At 41.7% G+C, this 19,394-nt stretch overlaps 1 protein-coding gene across 3 annotated transcripts in view; it reads right to left on the bottom strand.

Moving 5' to 3' along the window:
- The window catches only part of LOC126195219 (lipase 1-like), a 226,308-nt gene that overhangs the window by 95,034 nt on the left and 111,880 nt on the right, over positions 1–19,394 (bottom strand). For 2 of the 3 annotated variants that reach the window (XM_049933739.1, XM_049933737.1), the window contains exons 2-3: positions 18,247–18,436; positions 4,894–5,008 (exon numbers count right to left, since the gene is read on the bottom strand). In XM_049933739.1, coding sequence (XP_049789696.1) covers positions 4,894–5,008; positions 18,247–18,436 — 305 coding nt within the window. The remainder of the gene's footprint in view (positions 1–4,893; positions 5,009–18,246; positions 18,437–19,394) is intronic. The other variant, XM_049933738.1, reaches the window with a different exon arrangement.

A 19,394-nucleotide genomic window follows, 5' to 3' on the forward strand; every position in this document is an offset into this window, starting at 1 on the left:
CTTGAGAGAGTTGCATGAACCACTAGTTTGAAGGGAAAAACATGCAAATACTTCCCAATGATTCACTACTTCTGAAAGATGCCAAAGAAGGAGATGCAAATTTTATTTTTAGGCAATATTGCTAATCAGATTCTCAGGGTGTGACATGTAATTTCCGTATGATCCCTGTTCTTTATTATACATTGTCAGTATCACAGTAAGTAAGGTCTTCTGCTCTACATTTTTCCCCCTTTCATGTTTTCCTTATGGCAGTGCAGGGTTGGACTTGTTTACTGTGGTTCATCCTTTGTTATACAACTATTTCTTTTTCATTTGTCTGGTGAGAAACTACTGACTTTGAACACCTGTATTTTATGAACTACTGACCATACTGACACAACCTGTACATATGATATTTTGCAAACTCACTAGCTGTAACTTCTATATGTTTCCATAAATGCATATGCTTCTGCTGTCAAACTGTGCCTCTGCTACCACATGGCAGTCATCCAGGCAGGAGCCTCTACCCCACCATTGTCCCTTCCCCTACAGTGCTGTATGGTCAGATATGAGCTGACTATTTTGTGCACACTCTACCCTGACAAGCATCTTGAAGCCAAAGCCAAAACTTTTATAGTATTGCAATGAGATGAAACTGTTCTTCCTGCAAAGATGGACTTTCCCTTGCTTCTAATTCCAATGGGAAACAAATGCTGTTTAGCAAGTTACAGTCACCATGTGCAAAATAATTTGGAAAATCTAGTTTTGTTAGGCATATGTTTAGTTTATGACTTTCGACAGACTTGTCCAGTAGGGAAGATTGCTGTACCTGGAGGATAGTGTACATAGATTGTGTGCTTAAGCCAGGAGATCTCTTTTGGAGTACTGCTACATGGCGTGGGATCCTTACCATTTAGGATTAACAGAGAAAAAATTCAAACAAGGGCAGCACATTTTGTATTATTGAGAAATAGGAGTGAGAGTGACATATGATACAGGATGTGGGGTGGAAATCATTAACACAAAGGCGTCTTTGATTGTAGTGGGACCTTCTCACAAAATTTTTGTCACCAACTTTCTTCCCTGAATGGGAAAATATTTTGTTGATGCAGACCTGCATAGAGAGAAATGATCATCATAATAAAATATGGGCAATCGGATCTTGCACAGAAAGATATAGGTGTGTTTTATCCATGCTTTGCTAGAGAGTGTGTAGTGATTCGAGAATTTCTGTGTAAATTCTAGAACCACTCAGCCTTCTACTGTCCCAAACACAAGATGCTCTAGATATGAGTGTGGGATGGTAGAATCCTACCTACTGTGCGTCACATGTTTGTGTGTGCAGGTTTAAAATCAGTCACGGGAAGAACGTAGATGTGGCGGTCAAATGGCACCAACAAGTACCTGTCGAGAAAGCCATAGAGGTTTTAGTGCACTTGTAAGGAAGAACCATGGAGTTTTTTTTATGCTGCTCTGTGCTTATTGTGTCATTGTCTATTGTTAATGTGAAACAACAACAGTCGAAAAAGTGCTCTTGTAAACTCTTGACTCAGCCTTGATAGAGGCAAGATGTATTTTCTGATTCATTTTAAGAAAGTCATGGTAGTCAAGCCAATTTTCTTTTAACTGTAACTCATTTTGTTTCTAATGTTAAGCGGTACGAGGTACTTACAGAAAGTTGCTTGTGTATGTTGAAAGTGTGAATTATGTTATGCACGGAAGCCAAATACATCATTAACTGATGAAAAGGAAAGTTTTTATGTCTACTCATTTCATAAGTAGAAAGAGGCTTAAAAGTTCCTGTACCGAGCACTATTCAACGGAGAGGAAGTCAAGGGATTTTCCAGCAGCTGACTATCCTGTAAAAAAGAGGGGCTGCAAAATTCCAAGTAAGTCACCTCATAAAGAAGTGGAATGTGGTTTGGGGAAATAAATCAGTATAACCCACACCCACCCTCACTTACGTTGTCAGAACGTTAGAAGTGAAATAACACAAAATTAATGTGAAGGTGGTTCAATGAACCCTCTGCCAGACACTTAAGTGTGATTTGCAGACTATCCATTTAGATGCAGATGGAGATGTAGATGTAAAAGATTGTCAGGCAACCAGTGTTGTCAGCTCTTTAGTGTTACCCAGAGTGCACCATGTGGAGGCAAGCTGATGTTGCGTGCTGAACAACACAATAAGAATTATTGGTGGTGCACTAAGATCAACCTCCATATAGTGACTGTATTGAGCAACATTATGCCCCCTGGACTTCAATGAAAAGCAGCTGTACTTCATGAGTTGAAACACATACAAGGCAACCCGCAACTCCCTATCCATTAAGATGCACTTATCCTAGAAAGAAACCAGATCTGATCAAGAAAACCATCCATGAAAACATGCATGGAACTACACATCTCAGTTCAACTTAATAGAGTCATGGGGATGAGACTGGACAGGGGCTTGCCCTCCACATAGCCAGAACTTACCCTGCATAAGAAATATAACACCTGTCTGACCAATTGCACAGAATGTGGACATTGATTAACAGAATACACACCAATGATGGCAGAAGCACAGACTGTCTTCATAGATGGGGTAAGGTTCCATCTCCAAAAAGCAGTTGTGGAGTAGCCAGGCAAACTGTTCAACACACAGTTACAGAGTGTCCCAGCAGGCCGTATTATAGTACTTTTGACAATTTCCTGATGGGAACGAATGATGCAATTGATTATATTAAAAATGAAGGTGCCTGTTTCTAAATTACATGTATTATTTTTTTTGCATTATAGTTAACTCTGTGCTTAAAAAACATATGATTAATCCATACATATTATAAAAACGAATGTGTGGTTGTGTGTGTATTTTTATGTTCCACATTTACCTCCTGAACCACAGGACCATTTTCAACTAAATGTGGTACACATATACCTTACAGTTAGGCAACAATTTATGGGGGGGGGGGGGAGGGGGAGAGGGGTGCTAAGAACCACCGTCTACCTATCAAAGGGGTGAGGGTGGAGATGAAAAAGAAACGTAGCCTGTGACATGTGAACTCCCAGACTTCATTCACCCAATATTTGAGAATGAGAACACTTAGTGTCCTGCAACAAACTAATTTCAAGCCCTTACAAATTTTTTTCTTGTTGACAGTTTCTATAAAATGGTGAAAGGAAAAAATTTTATCACTTAGTACAGTACTTTTCCGCTGTTCATCAGTAGAAGTACTGCATGAGGCATGAAGTTATAGTTTATTACTTCTTTACTACTAGCTGTAGATGAGATACATTTTGCAGACGTATTCACATACAGCACTGAATGTAACTGCAAAATTATATCATTGTATGACACACATTTCCAGAGAGAGGATGTCATAAACAATGAGGTGTCAAAAACTGCAACATCATGCATGATGTTTAAATTTATTACTTTTCTGCTACTAACTCTATTCACAGTGAATTTTGCAGCCAGTATCCACATATGTCATTAAATATACTTACAATATTATATCATTATACAGCAAATAGCTCAGGAGATATGACATCAGAAACAGTGAGATGCACGAAAAACTGCTGCATCATGCATGATGTTTAAATTTATTACTTCATTGTTCTAACTCCATTTGCAACACATTTTGAAACAGTATCCACATACACCACAGAATGTACCTATAAAATTATATCATTATGCAACACATAGTTCAGGAGATATGATGTCATAGATGTTAAGCAAGAGGCCAGACAGTGCATGGCATGGGCATGGATGCACAGCTATAAATAAATATTTGGGAAACGCCAGGTTTCTCTGCTAATAAATAAATGTATAGTGTAACTAGAAACACATGATGTTTCCAGGTCAGTGTTTTAATCAGTGATCGATTTTAGAATCATATGAAGAAACACTCAGTAGAGACTGCCATAAGCTGTTTCAGCATTTTGTACTGTTTATGTTGTTGTGAGACATGTGGTAATGTTTTGTGTAACTGTTGTAAGTATTATGAGTTCTACATGTTGAAGAGCTGTAGATTATAAAGCTATCTGGGGTATACTGTTAATTATTCAGTTAGGCTACAGCGATTTAGGCTGAGCAAAATTCAGTACATTTTTAAAATTAGTTACATAACATTGTGGATGATTAAACTATACTTCATCCATCGTGCACCATCTTGTACCATAAAGTGGAAGGTCTGGGGTATCATGGAACACATTATATTTGCAAATGAACTGACAGTGAGTTTCTTTAGTGTCTTATCAATTTTCGTTTGTCTTGAGAAAGGAAATTTGTGTTATTTCTCAAAACTTCTGTTTCAAAATGTTTTCAACTTTCAACTGGTTTCCTTACTGGTACACAGTAGAATAATAACTTAACACATAGAGTATTAAATACCAACAAGACTTTCTCAATTTCAACACCTTTAAATTTGAAAACAGTATCTGTTCCTAGGTACATGACCCTGTTGTACATTGGAATATTTTTTTCACATTTAGAGAAACCTTACTTTTCCACAGTTATTTTTGTAGCTGAAGAAAATGACTGCAGCACACATAAAGTAAATGCTATCATTTCAGGTAGGAATAAGATAATATATATTAATGAGATAACACATTAAACATCTATTACAAGGCTGACTAGAGGCAACAGTCTGAAATGTATTCCAAAGTGCAAGACTCTCCTCTGCCATAAATAATCTTCTTGAACTGATCTTTCTTTTTCTCTCCAGAGAATCCCTGATAGATTTTCACATCAGCGTAGAACATTCAGTGCAAAACCCAAATCATTTGACATCAATTTGATTAACAAAGTGTAATGTGACAGGCACACAATGGCACCTTTAATGTGTTACTAGCACTGTATGTAAAGTTTTACACATCCTTTTACACACTAGTTTTGGAGATCAGTTTCAGCTGAGTTTGCACTTGATTGATTACCTGAACATCCAGAAGGCCCTTTCAGCTGGAGAGAGGGACACGTGCCTCCGGGAATAGAAGTTGCCACGAAAATTGCCCAGCCACACATCATAGCCTGAATCTGCAAACACGTATGCTGTGCAGACACACACAGCAGTAAGTTCTCCATTAAGAAGAGGAAATTGCTTTAAAAGTACACTTAGCCTATCAGCATGCAATGCAAGAACATGGTAGTACAGTGTGCCACAAATGAATGAGAACTCTGAAAAATTCAGTTCGAATAAATCTACAAACATGGTGTTGCAGAGAGGAATTTATCTTGTGATACATCTATATAAGTGTGGAGGGGGTGGGTGTGGTTGATAGGACTTCATGGACAGGTGACACCAAAAATGGAAAAATATATCGATTCCCATTGCATGTATTCTAAACTATCATTGTGTATTGTAGAACATTTTTATGATAATGAAAATGAGATGCCTGTTCTGCTCCATATTGAATGTTAAACAGTGAGATCATTTATTACTCACAGTCCTCACTCCACACTGCTGCCAGCTGCACATAACCAGGGATGGTTTAATGTACTGTGGGGTCCATTAGACTGGTCCAAATGCAACAATCTGTCTGCATAGATATCTGCACAAATGTCTGTGCACACAATAAATTACCACAAATCTTATGCATTTGTACAACACAGTACTGCTGTCCAACCATTTGTTGGTCTATGATAGAACTTTCAGCAGCAAGCAGCTAATCTCTTGGGAAAGGTATTTTAGTTCAGGAAACTAGCTGCTAATGCTGAAAATTCTGTTGTGGTCTCAGCCTTAAGAATATTGAAGTCTGCAGTTATGAGCACAATTTATGGGGCAAAACATATGGAACACAGCAGAACACACAGTTAATAAAAACACTTGTAAATAGAATCCAGCCAGCTGGAAACAGTGTCTGTACAGTGCCCAGAGTCAAAACCAAAGTTGTCAACGCATAGCAGCTGGTAAAATTGAGTTTCATCTAAGCAGTCAAAGGAGAGAATGGTCACACTGACGTACCAGAGCACAGTTATGGGTAAGGAATCCTGTCAGGTGGCATGATGTGCACTCTGAAGTGTGACTTCTTTCGAAAACACAGATTGTGGAGACTGTTTGTGGTGCCACACGTGGTGGGGGTGCAAGTAGTGGTCAATCTCTAACAGCTGTGATAGCTCCACGTTGCTGCTGGAGCCAGTTACAGCAAAAACATGTTAATGAAGTGTCAGAGGCAGAAAGAACCATATAAATGGTAAAGACAGTAGCTCCTTAAGAGATGGCAGTTTTCACATATTAATTTATTTTGAGAGTTAGAAAGCAATTACGATGATTGGCAAAATTACTTTGAATAGACATGGACACCTAAAAATATTTACTGAGACTCATAACTCCTCACACAATATAGCAAAATACTTGTATGAGAAGAGTAATTTCTTCATATGAACAGCTGATAGCAACGTTGTGATTCCTGTCAACAGGAAGAAGTTACGAAGATTTAGAATATTTTTCATGAAGGCAAGTAAAATATCTATGTTATGAAATATATCAATTATGAAAAGCTACAAATAATATTTTTACACTGTTACATGTGTTTTGAATTCCAGATTTTGTAGTAAATTATAGGAGTGACCAATGAGTTAGCTTTTATTTTATTTTTGAGTATATGGTACTGTAGCCTCTATGTAGCTCCATTCTATTAATGGTAGACTCGTTCGTATTCTTAATGTTCAACTTTATTGTGAAGCAATGAGCCAGACATTAACATAGAACATCTAAGACAAAAACAAACACAAACTGTACTGTACTGTGCACACGCAACTATTCGTCTGCGTGCTCCCACACAGCCCCCTCCCTGACGAGCGGAGCTCCAGGAATGTGCAGAAACTTGTACTGGACCCTTCGCCCAGCTCTTGTGCCAATTTCCGGCTGTACTTCCTCCATCGTTGTATCTTCTCGCGGCTTCATCCGGCTCGCTGTCCTACCATCCGTTGCACCCTGCAGGGGCCCCTCGTCTTGCTGCAGGCCTGCCTCTTCTTGTCTTACATCTTCTAGCAGTAAGTGAGCTGGCTTCACCCAGTCTATTGACACAGTAACACACTTATCGCAAACTAGGATAGTCATGGCCTGGTCCGTACGGTGTAGTACTTTATAAGGTCCCGCGTATAGCAGCTGCAATGGAGTTCTGACTGCATCGGTTCGCAACATTTGCTCAATTCTCGATGTATGAACAATGGCCTAATGCCATGCCGTGTCACTGGTTGTGGCCTAAGCTCTGCCAGTTGAGCCCTTACTCTCATTAAAAGTGCGGTAGGTCCGTCTCGTCTGTACTCTTCTGAAAAAACTCTCCAGGTAGGCATAAGGTTTCCCCGTATACTAATTCCACTGTAGATGCTCCGAGGTCAGGTTTGAAAACAGTGCGTATGCCTAGTAACACTAGTGGCAATGCTGCTGACCAATTCTCACCATGGCACATTAACACGGCCTAAAGTGTTTGGTGCCACCACTCTACCATGCCATTGCTTTCCGGGTGATAACTTGTGGTATGGTAACGGCGGAACCCACACATGTTTCCCAGCTCCAGGAACAAGGAGGATTTGAACTGACATCCTTGGTCCGCCGTGACATGTACTGGACATCCAAACCGTGCTACCACATCGTCAAGAACGCCCAGCTGACTGTCTCTGCTGATATGTCTGAAATGGGGATTGCTTCTGCCCATCTCGTAAATCTATCAATTGCCGTCACTAGATACCGATAGCCTTTGGACATTGGCGGTGGTCCAACAATATCCAGATGCACATGTTCGAAACGACCAGTTGGCCCGTCAACTTTACCCACTGGCTTCTTCACATGGTGTCTCACTTTACATCGCTGACAATCCAGACATATCTGCACCCACTTCCGACAGTCTCTCTTAATTCCTGGCCACATGAAATGCTCTGCCATTAATTTTACACTCATTCGGGGTCCCGGTGAGCCAAACCACGTAACCCTTCGAATACTTCCCGGTGCAAACTCTCCGGCACAAAAGGTCTAGGCCATCCCTGTGAGGTATCGCACCATAACTGTATTGCCTCTCCTTCCAGACACAGTTTTCTTAACTTCAACCCGGTCGGCATGCTCTGCCGAAAAACTTGCAGTTGTGCATCATCCTTCTGCTCTCTCGCCATTGTAGCATAGTTCACTGAATACTTTATTGCCGCAAGTCGTGAGAAGTAATCTGCCACCATATTCTCTACCCCCATTAATATGTCGTAAATCAGCAGTAAACTGACTTATATATTCCAGTTGCCTGGATTGTTTAGGTGACGAAGTATCCGTGCACTTGCAGAATGCGAAAGTGAGCGGTTTGTGATCTGTAAACAATGTAAATGGTCTGGCTTCCACGTAAGGCCAAAAATACCTTATGGCTTCGTAAGCAGCCAGCAGCTCTCTATCATACGCACTCCAATTCCGCTGTGGGTCTCCGAGTTTCTTGGAGAAGAATCCTAAAGGCTGCCAGTGACCAGCAGTCCACTGATGCAACGCTGCCCCAATCGCCACCTGACTTGCGTCAACAACAATAGCTAGCTTCGCGTCTTTCTCTGGGTGAGCTAGTAAAACCGCTTGCTTTAGGCTTTCCTTGATCCGCTCGATCGCGCGCTGCATGCTTGACGTCCATTGTAGCTTCTGATTTTTCCCGGTGTTCGTGCCCGCCAAAGCCTCCGTGAGTGGCGCTTGTAAGGCCGCAGATCCTGGCAGATGTCTGCAGTAAAAATTTGAAACACCTAGGAACCTCCACAACTGTTGCAAATCTAACGGGCGAGGCATCCGCTGTATAACCTTGACCTTCTCCTCCAAAGGACGGATGCCAGCTGCTGAGACTGTGTGACCCAGGTAAGTCACCCGATCAGGTATTGTACGTGCATTCAACAACCTATAATCACCACAAGGTCTCCAACTTCCGTCTTTCTTATGCACTAAATGTAAAGGCGAGGCCCATGCACTATCAGATCTTCATATCATTCTCATTTCCAACATCTCTTCGAACTCAGCTTTTGTGTCTGCAAATGTGTCTGGGGCCAACCTTCTCGGTCTGAGGGAGAATGGAGGCCCGGACACTGTGTTTATGTGGTGAACTGTATGATAGGCCACCATGGCTATCGGCTGCGCTGACGGTTCTCTAAGTCGGCATACTTCTGTCACTCCATATATTCTTAGATGACCCTGCACCACCTCTTTGCCCCTTCTAAGCTGCGATAGCTGAATGTCCACCACAATACCGAATACATATACAAAATCTGCTCCTAATATGCACTCCGCCACATCTGCAATGACAAAATTCCAGTGACAAATAACACTAGGTCCTAAATTCACTTCTTTGACACAACTGTCATACGTCATTATGGGCTGTTTATTTGCAGCCTTGAGGCAAAACGATGTGCTGTCACTGAGGGAAGTATATTTTCCCTTTGGCCACGTGCTGACATCAGACCTCGTGTCTATCAAATAATAACACGAAGCCGTCAAATCCCGAACATAAAGTCGCCGAGATACCGTTAATAAAGAAACATCTGTACTTACAGTCTCCATGTTATTTTCGTGGCGAGTATGACTGCACGGTAGAATGCACTTTGAGGCTCGCTCCCCGAATCGTCGATGATACCAACACAACTGCTCCTTCCCGACATCTCCGCTGTCCTTATGTGTCGGCAGGACCTCCGAACTGGTAGCTCTCAACACCTCCATCTGCCTCTGCAGCCCGTCTAGCTGCTCCTTGAGTTTTTGAAGTTGTGCGCCGCTGCTTATTAATCGCCACCATTTCGTATTCTTCCGTCGTCGCCTCCACCTTTGTTATACCGAGAGAATTTGTTGGTTCGACAGTCGCATGAACCCTGTCGGCGAGTTGGAGTAGTGCTTGTATATCGTATCCGTCATTCGCTGCCACAGCTGCTCTTACTGTAGACGGAAGCTGTGCTGCCCAAACGGAATGAAGTGTAGTGTTCGAAAATTCATTTTCCGTCACGATTCCACGCAAATGCCTCCAATATTCGGAGGGAATTCTGTCACCTCTACGTTCACCTCGCAACACCTGGCAGATTCTTTGATCTAACGGTTAAGTAAGCCGGCTTATTAAAAAGCCCTTCCGTGTTGTATACTACTGCATTTCCGGCGGCCGTCTAATTATCTCTTTAACCAATGTCGCTGCCCTGGCATCCAGACTGCAATATCGTCTCAATTATGTGACTGTATTTGTGATTACCTGTCAGAGAGGTCACAGTTCGTGGTAATTGACGGAAAGTCATCGAGTAAAACTGAAGTGATTTCTGGCGTTCCCCAAGGTAGTGTTACAGGCCTTTTGCTGTTCCTTACCTATACAGGGTGTTACAAAAAGGTACGGCCAAACTTTCAGGAAACATTCCTCACACACAAAGAAAGAAAATATGTTACGTGGACATGTGTCCGGAAACGCTTACTTTCCACGTTAGAGCTCATTTTATTACTTCTCTTCAAATCACATTAATCGTGGAATGGAAACACACAGCAACAGAACGTACCAGCGTGACTTCAAACACTTTGTTACAGGAAATGTTCAAAATGTCCTCCGTTAGCGAGGATACATGCATCCACCCTCTGTCGCATGGATCCCTGATGCGCTGATGCAGCCCTGAAGAATGGCGTATTGTATCACTGCCATCCACAATACGAGCACGAAGAGTCTCTACAAAAAATGGTTCAAATGGCTCTGAGCACTATGGGACTCAACATCTCAGGTCATAAGTCCCCTAGAACTTAGAACTACTTAAACCTAACTAACCTAAGGACATCACACACACCCATGCCCGAGTCAGGATTCGAACCTGCGACCGTAGCAGTCCCGCGGTTCCGGACTGCAGCGCCAGAACCGCTAGACCACCGCGGCCGGCGAGTCTCTACATTTGGTACTGGGGTTGCGTAGACAAGAGCTTTCAAATACCCCCATAAATGAAAGTCAAGAGGGTTGAGGCCAGGAGAGCGTGGAGGCCATGGAATTGGTCCGCCTCTACCAATCCATTGGTCACCGAATCTGTTGTTGAGAAGCGTACGAACACTTCGACTGAAATGTGCAGGAGCTCCATCGTGCGTGAACCACATGTTGTGTCGTACCTGTAAAGGCACATGTTCTAGCAGCACAGGTAGAGTATCCCATATGAAATCATGATAACGTGCTCCATTGAGCGTAGGTGGAAGAACATGGGGCCCAATCAAGACATCACCAACAATGACTGCCCAAACGTTCACAGAAGATCTGTGTTGATGACGTGATTGCACAATTGCGTGCGGATTCTCGTCAGCCCACACATGTTGATTGTGAAAATTTACAATTTGATCATGTTGGAATGAAGCCTCATCCGTAAAGAGAACATTTGCACTGAAATGAGGATTGACACATTGTCGGATGAACCATTCGCAGAAGTGTAGCCGTGGAGGCCAATCAGCTGCTGATAGTGCCTACACACGCTGTACATGGTACGGAAACAACTGGTTCTCCCGTAGCACTCTCCGTACAGTGACGTGGTCAACGTTACCTTGTACAGCAGCAACTTCTCTGACGCTGACATTAGGGTTATCGTCAACTGCACGAAGAATTGCCTCGTCCATTGCAGATGTCCTCGTCGTTCTAGGTCTTCCCCAGTCGCGAGTCATAGGCTGGAATGTTCCGTGCTCCCTAAGACGCCGATCAATTGCTTCGAACGTCTTCCTGTCGGGACACCTTCGTTCTGGAAATCTGTCTCGATACAAACGTACCGCGCCACGGCTATTGCCCCGTGCTAATCCATACATCAAATGGGCATCTGCCAACTCCGCATTTGTAAACATTGCACTGACTGCAAAACCACGTTCTTGGTGAACACTAACCTGTTGATGCTACGTTCTGATGTGCTTGATGCTAGTACTGTAGAGCAATGAGTCGCATGTCAACACAAGCACCGAAGTCAACATTACCTTCCTTCAAGTGGGCCAACTGGCGGTGAATCGAGGAAGTACAGTACATACTGACGAAACTAAAATGAGCTCTAACATGGAGATTTAGCGTTTCCGGACACATGTCCACATAACATCTTTTCTTTATTTGTGTGTGAGGAATGTTTCCTGAAAGTTTGGCCGTACCTTTTAGTAATACTCTGTAGAAGCGATTTTGGAGACAATCTGAGCAGCCGTCTTCGGTTGTTTGCAGATGACACTGTCGTTTATCGACTAATGAAGTCATCTTAAGATCAAAACAAACTGCAAAACGATTTAAAAAAAAAAAAAAACATCTGAATGGTGCGAAAATTGGCAGTTAACCCTAAATAACGAAAAGTGTGAGGTCATTCACATGAGTGCTAAAAGGAATTTGTTAAACTTCGGTTACACGATAAATCAGTCTAATCTAAAAGCCGTAAATTCAACTAAATACCTAGGTATTACAATTACGAACAATATATACGAAGACAGTAACTTGTTCTCGAAAGAACAGTTACTGTTGATGACCGTGCAGCTTTTTCCCTGGAATAAATGATGACTAACTGACAACCTAAGCTGCCGACAGGTGTTGTTGATATACCTCGATGTGGACAGCTGAAAATGTGTGCCCCGACCGGGACTCGAACCCGGGATCTCATGCTTACATGGCAGACGCTCTATCCATCTGAGCCACCGACGACACAAATGAATAGCGCGACTGCAGGGACTTATCCCTTGCACGCTTCCCGTGAGACTCACATTCCCAACTGTCCACAATTCTACATATGTATTGTACCTTATAGACATTTGCCCACCCACTCATTACTCGCGCACGCTTTGGCGATTCCCGTAAGAGTTTGGGCAACCTGTGCGCATTTGCACAGACGAAGGTCAATGGCTGGGTAGTCTTTAACTATATATACGAAGACAGTAACTTGTTCTCGAAAGAACAGTTACTGTTGATGACCGTGCAGCTTTTTCCCTGGAATAAATGATGACTAACTGACAACCTAAGCTGCCGACAGGTGTTGATATACCTCGATGTGGACAGCTGAAAATGCAGTCGCGCTATTCATCTGTGTCCTCGGTGGCTCAGATGGATAGAGCGTCTGCCATGTAAGCAGGAGATCCCGGGTTCGAGTCCCGGTCAGGGCACGCATTTTCAGTTGTCCACATCGAGGTATATCAACAACACCTGTCGGCAGCTTAGATTGTCAGTTAGTCATCATTAATTACGAGCAACTTAAATTTGAAGGAACACACAGAAAACGTTGCGAGGAAGGCTAACCAAAGACTGTGTTTTATTGGCAGGACACTTAGAAAATGTAACAGACCTACTAAGGAGACTGCCAAAACTACGCTTCTGCGTCCTCTTTTTAGAATATTGCTGCGCAGATTGATCCTTACCAGATAGGACTGACTTTCCGGTATGGTTATCAAACCAATAATAAACTAATGAATGCTGTAGGGAGGAGGTTGTTCTGTAACCTCTACACAGTGTGGCAGCTGTGCAGTCCCAGCTGTGTGAGATCTTCTTTCCATTTCAGATCTCACTCACTCTTCATCTTTTCCATCCACCTAAAATTTCGACCTCTTCTTTCCAACACAAAATCTTCCGGTATGACTATTAAGTCAGCATTAAGCAATGAATGCTGTAGGGAGGAGGTTGTTCTGTAACCTCTACACAGTGTGGCAGCTGTGCAGTCCCAGCAGTGTGAGATCTTCTTTCCTTTTCAGGTCTCACTCACTCTTCATCTTTGCTATCCACCTAAAATTTCGACCTCTTCTTTCCAACAAATTAAATTTTTCCGTTATGGTTATCAAGCCAGCATTAAGCTAATGAATGCTATAGGGAGGAGGTTGTTCTGTAACCTCTACACAGTGTGGCAGCTGTGCAGTCCCAGCTGTGTGAGATCTTCTTTCCTTTTCAGGTCTCATTCATTCTTCATCTTTCCTATCTACAAAAATTTCAACCCCTTCTTTCCATTACGAAAATTTTCTGGTACTAATGAACGCTGTAGGGAGGAGGTTGTTCTGTAACCTCTACACAGTGTGGCAGCTGTGCAGTCCCAGCTGTGTGAGATCTTCTTTCCCATTTCAGGTCTCACTCATTCTTCATCTTTTCTATCCTTCTAAAATTTCGACCTTTTCTTTCCAACATTAAATTTCCGTTATGACTATCAAGCCAACATTAAGCTAATGCATGCTGTAGGAAGGAGGTTGCTCTGTAACCTCTACACAGTGTGGCAGCTGTGCAGTCCCAGCTGTGTGAGATCTTCTTTCCTTTTTAGGTCTCACTCATTCTTCATCTTTCCTGTCCACAAAAATTTCGGCTCCTTCTTTCCAGTACGAAAATTTTCTGTCATGGCTATCAAGCCATGAATTATGTAACCATTCTAGCCCCCGATTTGTGAAGAAAAATACCTAATGTGACAAACCTAACAGTGACATAAACAAAAGAGAAGTATGATGTAATTGAGATAAAATGTATTTGAGTAACAATTATGTATAGTACCCTGGTAATATAGTAAGTACAAAGTATTGTTTTATTGGAAATGGTCCCACAACAGTAATTTAAAAAGATGTACAAATTCATGTACAAGCAGGATCTGAAGTGGTAGTGAAACCTAGTGTATGCATTAGAGCTAACTAAGAAATAGTAAGAGAGAGTGCTTAGTGTTATGAAAAATATGCGAATAATTTGTAAGGATGAACTCACCTTATGTAGCAAGGAATGGCAGTGTAATAGAATTGAACAGTGTTTATGGTTGAGACGTGAAGGACACGTCTTTGAAGTATTTATAAGGTTGGAGCTGGCCATTATTTTGGTGTAGTGTGTGACAGGACACACCTACACGTATTGAGGTTATGAGTTGGAGGCGTGAATGGACCATAGGTACCCTTATGTTATATGAGACAGAGCAGCTCATGGTGTCCTATAGGTTTAAGGAATTTAGCATTACGCTCGTCCATAATTACTTGATGCACTTTAGTGGTAGGTCGAGAGAGACTACCTGTGGTTTCAGCGTCCGATAGAGTGCAAATGGATTGCCACGTGAGCAAACTAATCAGCTTCAATACACTATAGATATGAAATAAATATGCTATCCTGTGCTTTAAATGTTAATAGAGTGAGTGTTAAATAAGTACATACACTAGCAACGTAATTAAGTAACCTAATGGCAGACGTGAAACATTATTTATAGCTCAGCATAAATACACTTCAATGAAGTAAGTACACAATTGCAGATGTGGAACTGACACAACAGCAGAGGACCAATAAGTGGATTTTGTAGTCAACTAAACGTAGTGTGTTTTAAACACTCAGAACTGTAGTATTACCAAAAGTTACTCATATGTACAAAGAAGCTGAGAAAACTACTAATCAAATATACTCATACTATCTCTAAGAATAAGGTAATCGAAGATGTCAGCTAAGTGAATAAAATACAGATTTGTCAGGAATATACCGAGCATTGGTTCAGTGTTCCGGCCCAGAAATAATAAATTGATGTTAAATAGGATTCATGATTGCATGCCTTGAGCATTAATTTTCTCTAGTACGTGACTAACGGCGTTTTGAGCCATTGGTTTACCGATTTTATGACAGTTAAGTAACCGTAAAAGTAAAATTGAAAAAGTTCTGTTAACTTTGTTCCAGAAAATTATTGAAGGATTAAATGTATATATCCCCATTTCATTGTGACCCACCCTTAGATATTAAGTGAACAGAGTCTGAGGCACTCTTTTTGTTTGTTCTACAGGACAAACCAGATAATGGCAGCCTGGTAGCTGCGTGAAAGCGTGGAGTGACTTGGACACAACTCACAGTGACCCCTCCCCTTTCCCCATGTAATTTAGAGTGAACGTGAAGGACGCACACCATAGCAACTTCCCCTCCTCTACCCTTGTGAATGGAAGTGTAGGACGCCAGCCAGAGCGGCTACAACCACGTGTGTAAAAAATTATTTGTGAATTTTTTTTTCAGGTTTAGAAAAGACTGCTAAGAGATAATCATCTGTTTATGTATCATGTTATTTTCTTTGAATTTGTGAATGTAAAAATGTATTTAATGGATTTAAGATTTTCATAATTTTACATAATTTTATTTGTTTGTTTGTCTAAGGCAATATATATTCCAAAGTGTTTCATGAACTTTGCTTAAAAATTTTGAGTAATAATGTTGCTTAAGAGGCAGTGAACATGCCCGCAATTTAAATAATTAATGTAGGTAATCAGTTTTCTTTTAATGTTTCTACATGTGTACATTTCAATTTTAATTTTTATAGGAAGTTAAACTGTACTCTTGCTTCCCTTTTTGTAATTAATTTTTTTTCGTTAATTAACATTCATAAACAAAAAATTTAAGTAGAGGGTGATGTAGGGAAGCAGCCTACTCACGCTGTAGTAAATTCATATCAGTCTTTCCATTGTGTGCCAGCCAGTCTGCTGTAACTAGCTCTGACGTCATAAATGTTGCGCAATACTTTAAAAATCAAGCAAATAACCTAAAACATTTCTAGCATGTCAGGAGTAATACTAAATTAATGTGTGTTGAATATCAGTTCAATAACTTTAGCCATTTTCGAAATTTGGACGTTTTCTGTAAAAATCATTGGCGCAACAGAAAAGAGCTAGAGACTTCAAAATTTATATTTAAATTCATCTTTCATAGTAATTTAATAAAAACAGTACTTTGGATTTCACAAATTAAAATTTTAGTGGAAATTCATGATTTTCTGGTTTTCGTCTCAAAACTTAAGGAATCAAGATAGATTAAGTAGGCTAATAAATAAGGTTAGGATGTTTAGATTTAAATAGGTTGGAGATCCGCTATAACTATGAAGATGTGAAAAGTTTCATTTGAATACCTATAAAATTATAGCGATAACGTATCTCCAAAGGGCCAGTTCAGAGCTCGTCTACTGCGTGCAGTGTAATTAAATTAATCCTCTCGCCCAAAATATTTAACTTAGCCACGTCAAAATTTTATTATCAATACTTACCTGCATGCTGAATGCACATTTAAATTAAGAGCTTCATCGGCCATCAGCAAGAGAAGCTATGATTTATTCGGTAACTTAAAGTGGTGCATTACTAGCCCAGCGGCTAGTCGGGAGAGCCGATTTGATCAGGCGTTCCCTTAGCCGTCCGCACCGCGGCTTTATATATAAGAACGCTGCGCGAGGAAGAAGGCCCCAGTTCTCTCCAGATGCTGAATAACACGCCATCTGTGACGGGAGTCGCGTCGCGTCGGTATCACTGCTACAAACAGCCTCGGATGCCGTATTAAGTTACTCGAGATGCGCGTAACCAGGAAATCATTTTCAAGTGAAGTGTTAATTCTGGGATGATTTTCATTATCTAGCTTCAGTTTGAGTATTGTCGTATTTTCACGTGCCGTCGCGGGACAGACATTCTACCATTATTTAGCGTGGCGTTTGATGAAATATTATCATCAAATTATGGCGAGCATTCATTTTAACATTTAATTCGGACATTTATAGTTGCATCAGCGCATTAGACTCTGAACTGCTCTGTTAGTTAGGTTGTATGGATACTTTTGTTTTTCATCTGTGACTTTCAGAATATACTCAACTATTTTGGAATATCGTTTTTGATTATAAATCCCGGACAATCTCCTAATTCCTCAGAGCTATAAGCTGCAGCTATAATTGTATTCTCAGATGAAGTGGGCACTAGGAATTCTAATTACAGGCTTCACGTTTTGCTAATCACTTTCTGGTTGCTAAAGTGTAATTAGAGAGCCAGTGTTGAGAACGGCGAAAGACAGCATAAATAACATTCTAAATAATAGGAACTGATTTTACATTCAAACATTTATAAACAATTAATTTCCTAAACCGCCGCCCCACATATGGTGCATCGGCCGGGAAATAATAAATTGATGTTAAATAGTTCAAAGAAGGGCAGCACGTTTTGTGTTATCACGAAATATGGGAGAGAGTGTCAGAAATGATACAGGATCTGGGCTGGACATCATTAAAAGAAAGGCGTTTTTCGTTGCGACGGAATCTTCTCACGAAATTCCAATCACCAACTCTCGGCTCCGAATGCGAAAATATATTGTTGGCACCGACCTACATTGGGAGAAGTGATCACCACGATAACATAAGAGAAATCAGTGCTCCTACGGAAAGATATAGGTGTTCGTTCTTTCTGCGCGCTATACGAGATTGGAATAATAGAGAATTGTGAAGGTGGTTCGATGAACCCTCTGCCAGGCAGTTAAATGTGATTCGCAGAATATCGATGTAGATGTAGATGGTAGGGAAGAATTATGAGCGACCGCCGAACAGCTCTAAGATTCAAGAAGAGGTGCAGTATTGAACTTGACTCGCTATATTCAGAAGGAGCGTACCTGCAGAGCGGCCGGGGCCCCCGAGGACAAACCCGTCGGACCCAGAAAACAGTCCGTGCAGCAAGAGCAGAGGGGGTCTCTTGGCGGGGCCCTCGCGAGTCCTCACACGGTGTAACGTCAGCAAGTAGCCGTCCCTAGTCTTGGCCAGGTGCTTCTCCGACTCGTAGCCGTCCATGCGTGCTATCTCGTCCTGTAAACAGTCGCAAATTGAAGCTTTAGAATCGTTGGGAAGAGACAGTGTTAGAGCAAACAAAACAGCAGCATCCCCAACATGCATGGGCAAACCACTGGAAACAACCATACAAACCATCCCATTACAGAATATACTGGACGTCTCTCATCAGCTTGTTGGAAGGCGTCCGCAACAGGGTGGGGGTTGCAGAAGGGGTAAAAGGGAGCATTTGCCCTTTCCTGGAACGGTGCGGGAACTATTCATTTTTACCCGCTGAAGTCCACCGATATTTATTTGAAAAGGAACTGGTAATCTTGCTGGATGAAAAAATATTCACCCCAGTGAACGCGCACAGATGAATGGTTAACCGTTTACAGACTGCGCAGCGATCGAGCCACGTGCTCAACTGTGCACACACTGCCTCTACTTCTTAAGTAATAGAACCCAGTACGTTGTCCTCGAAGTGAGGGTATCATCTGGAGTGCCCCAGGGAAGTGTGGTAGGTCCGCTGTTGTTTTCTATCAGGACATGTGGCCTGTAATTAAAGAAGTGTCATGATGATCTCTCCATTGGCAAAAGATTCCGGAATAGTCCATTCGGATCTCTGGGAGGGGACTGCCAAGGGGGAGGTTACCATGAGAAAAAGATTGAATAATCAACGAAAGGATAACGTTCTACGAGTCGGGGCGTGGAATGTCAGAAGCTTGAACGTGGTAGGGAAACTAGAAAATCTGAAAAGAGAAATGCAAAGGCTCAATCTAGATATAGTAGGGGTCAGTGAAGTGAAGTGGAAGGAAGACAAGGATTTCTGGTCAGATGAGTATCGGGTAATATCAACAGCAGCAGAAAATGGTATAACAGGTGTAGGATTCGTTATGAATAGGAAGGTAGGGCAGAGGGTATGTTACTGTGAACAGTTCAGTGACCGGGTTGTTCTAATCAGAATCGACAGCAGACCAACACCGACAACGATAGT

This window comes from Schistocerca nitens, chromosome 7, assembly GCF_023898315.1.
Source record: "Schistocerca nitens isolate TAMUIC-IGC-003100 chromosome 7, iqSchNite1.1, whole genome shotgun sequence".
In the NCBI taxonomy this organism is placed as follows: Eukaryota; Metazoa; Arthropoda; class Insecta; order Orthoptera; family Acrididae; genus Schistocerca; species Schistocerca nitens.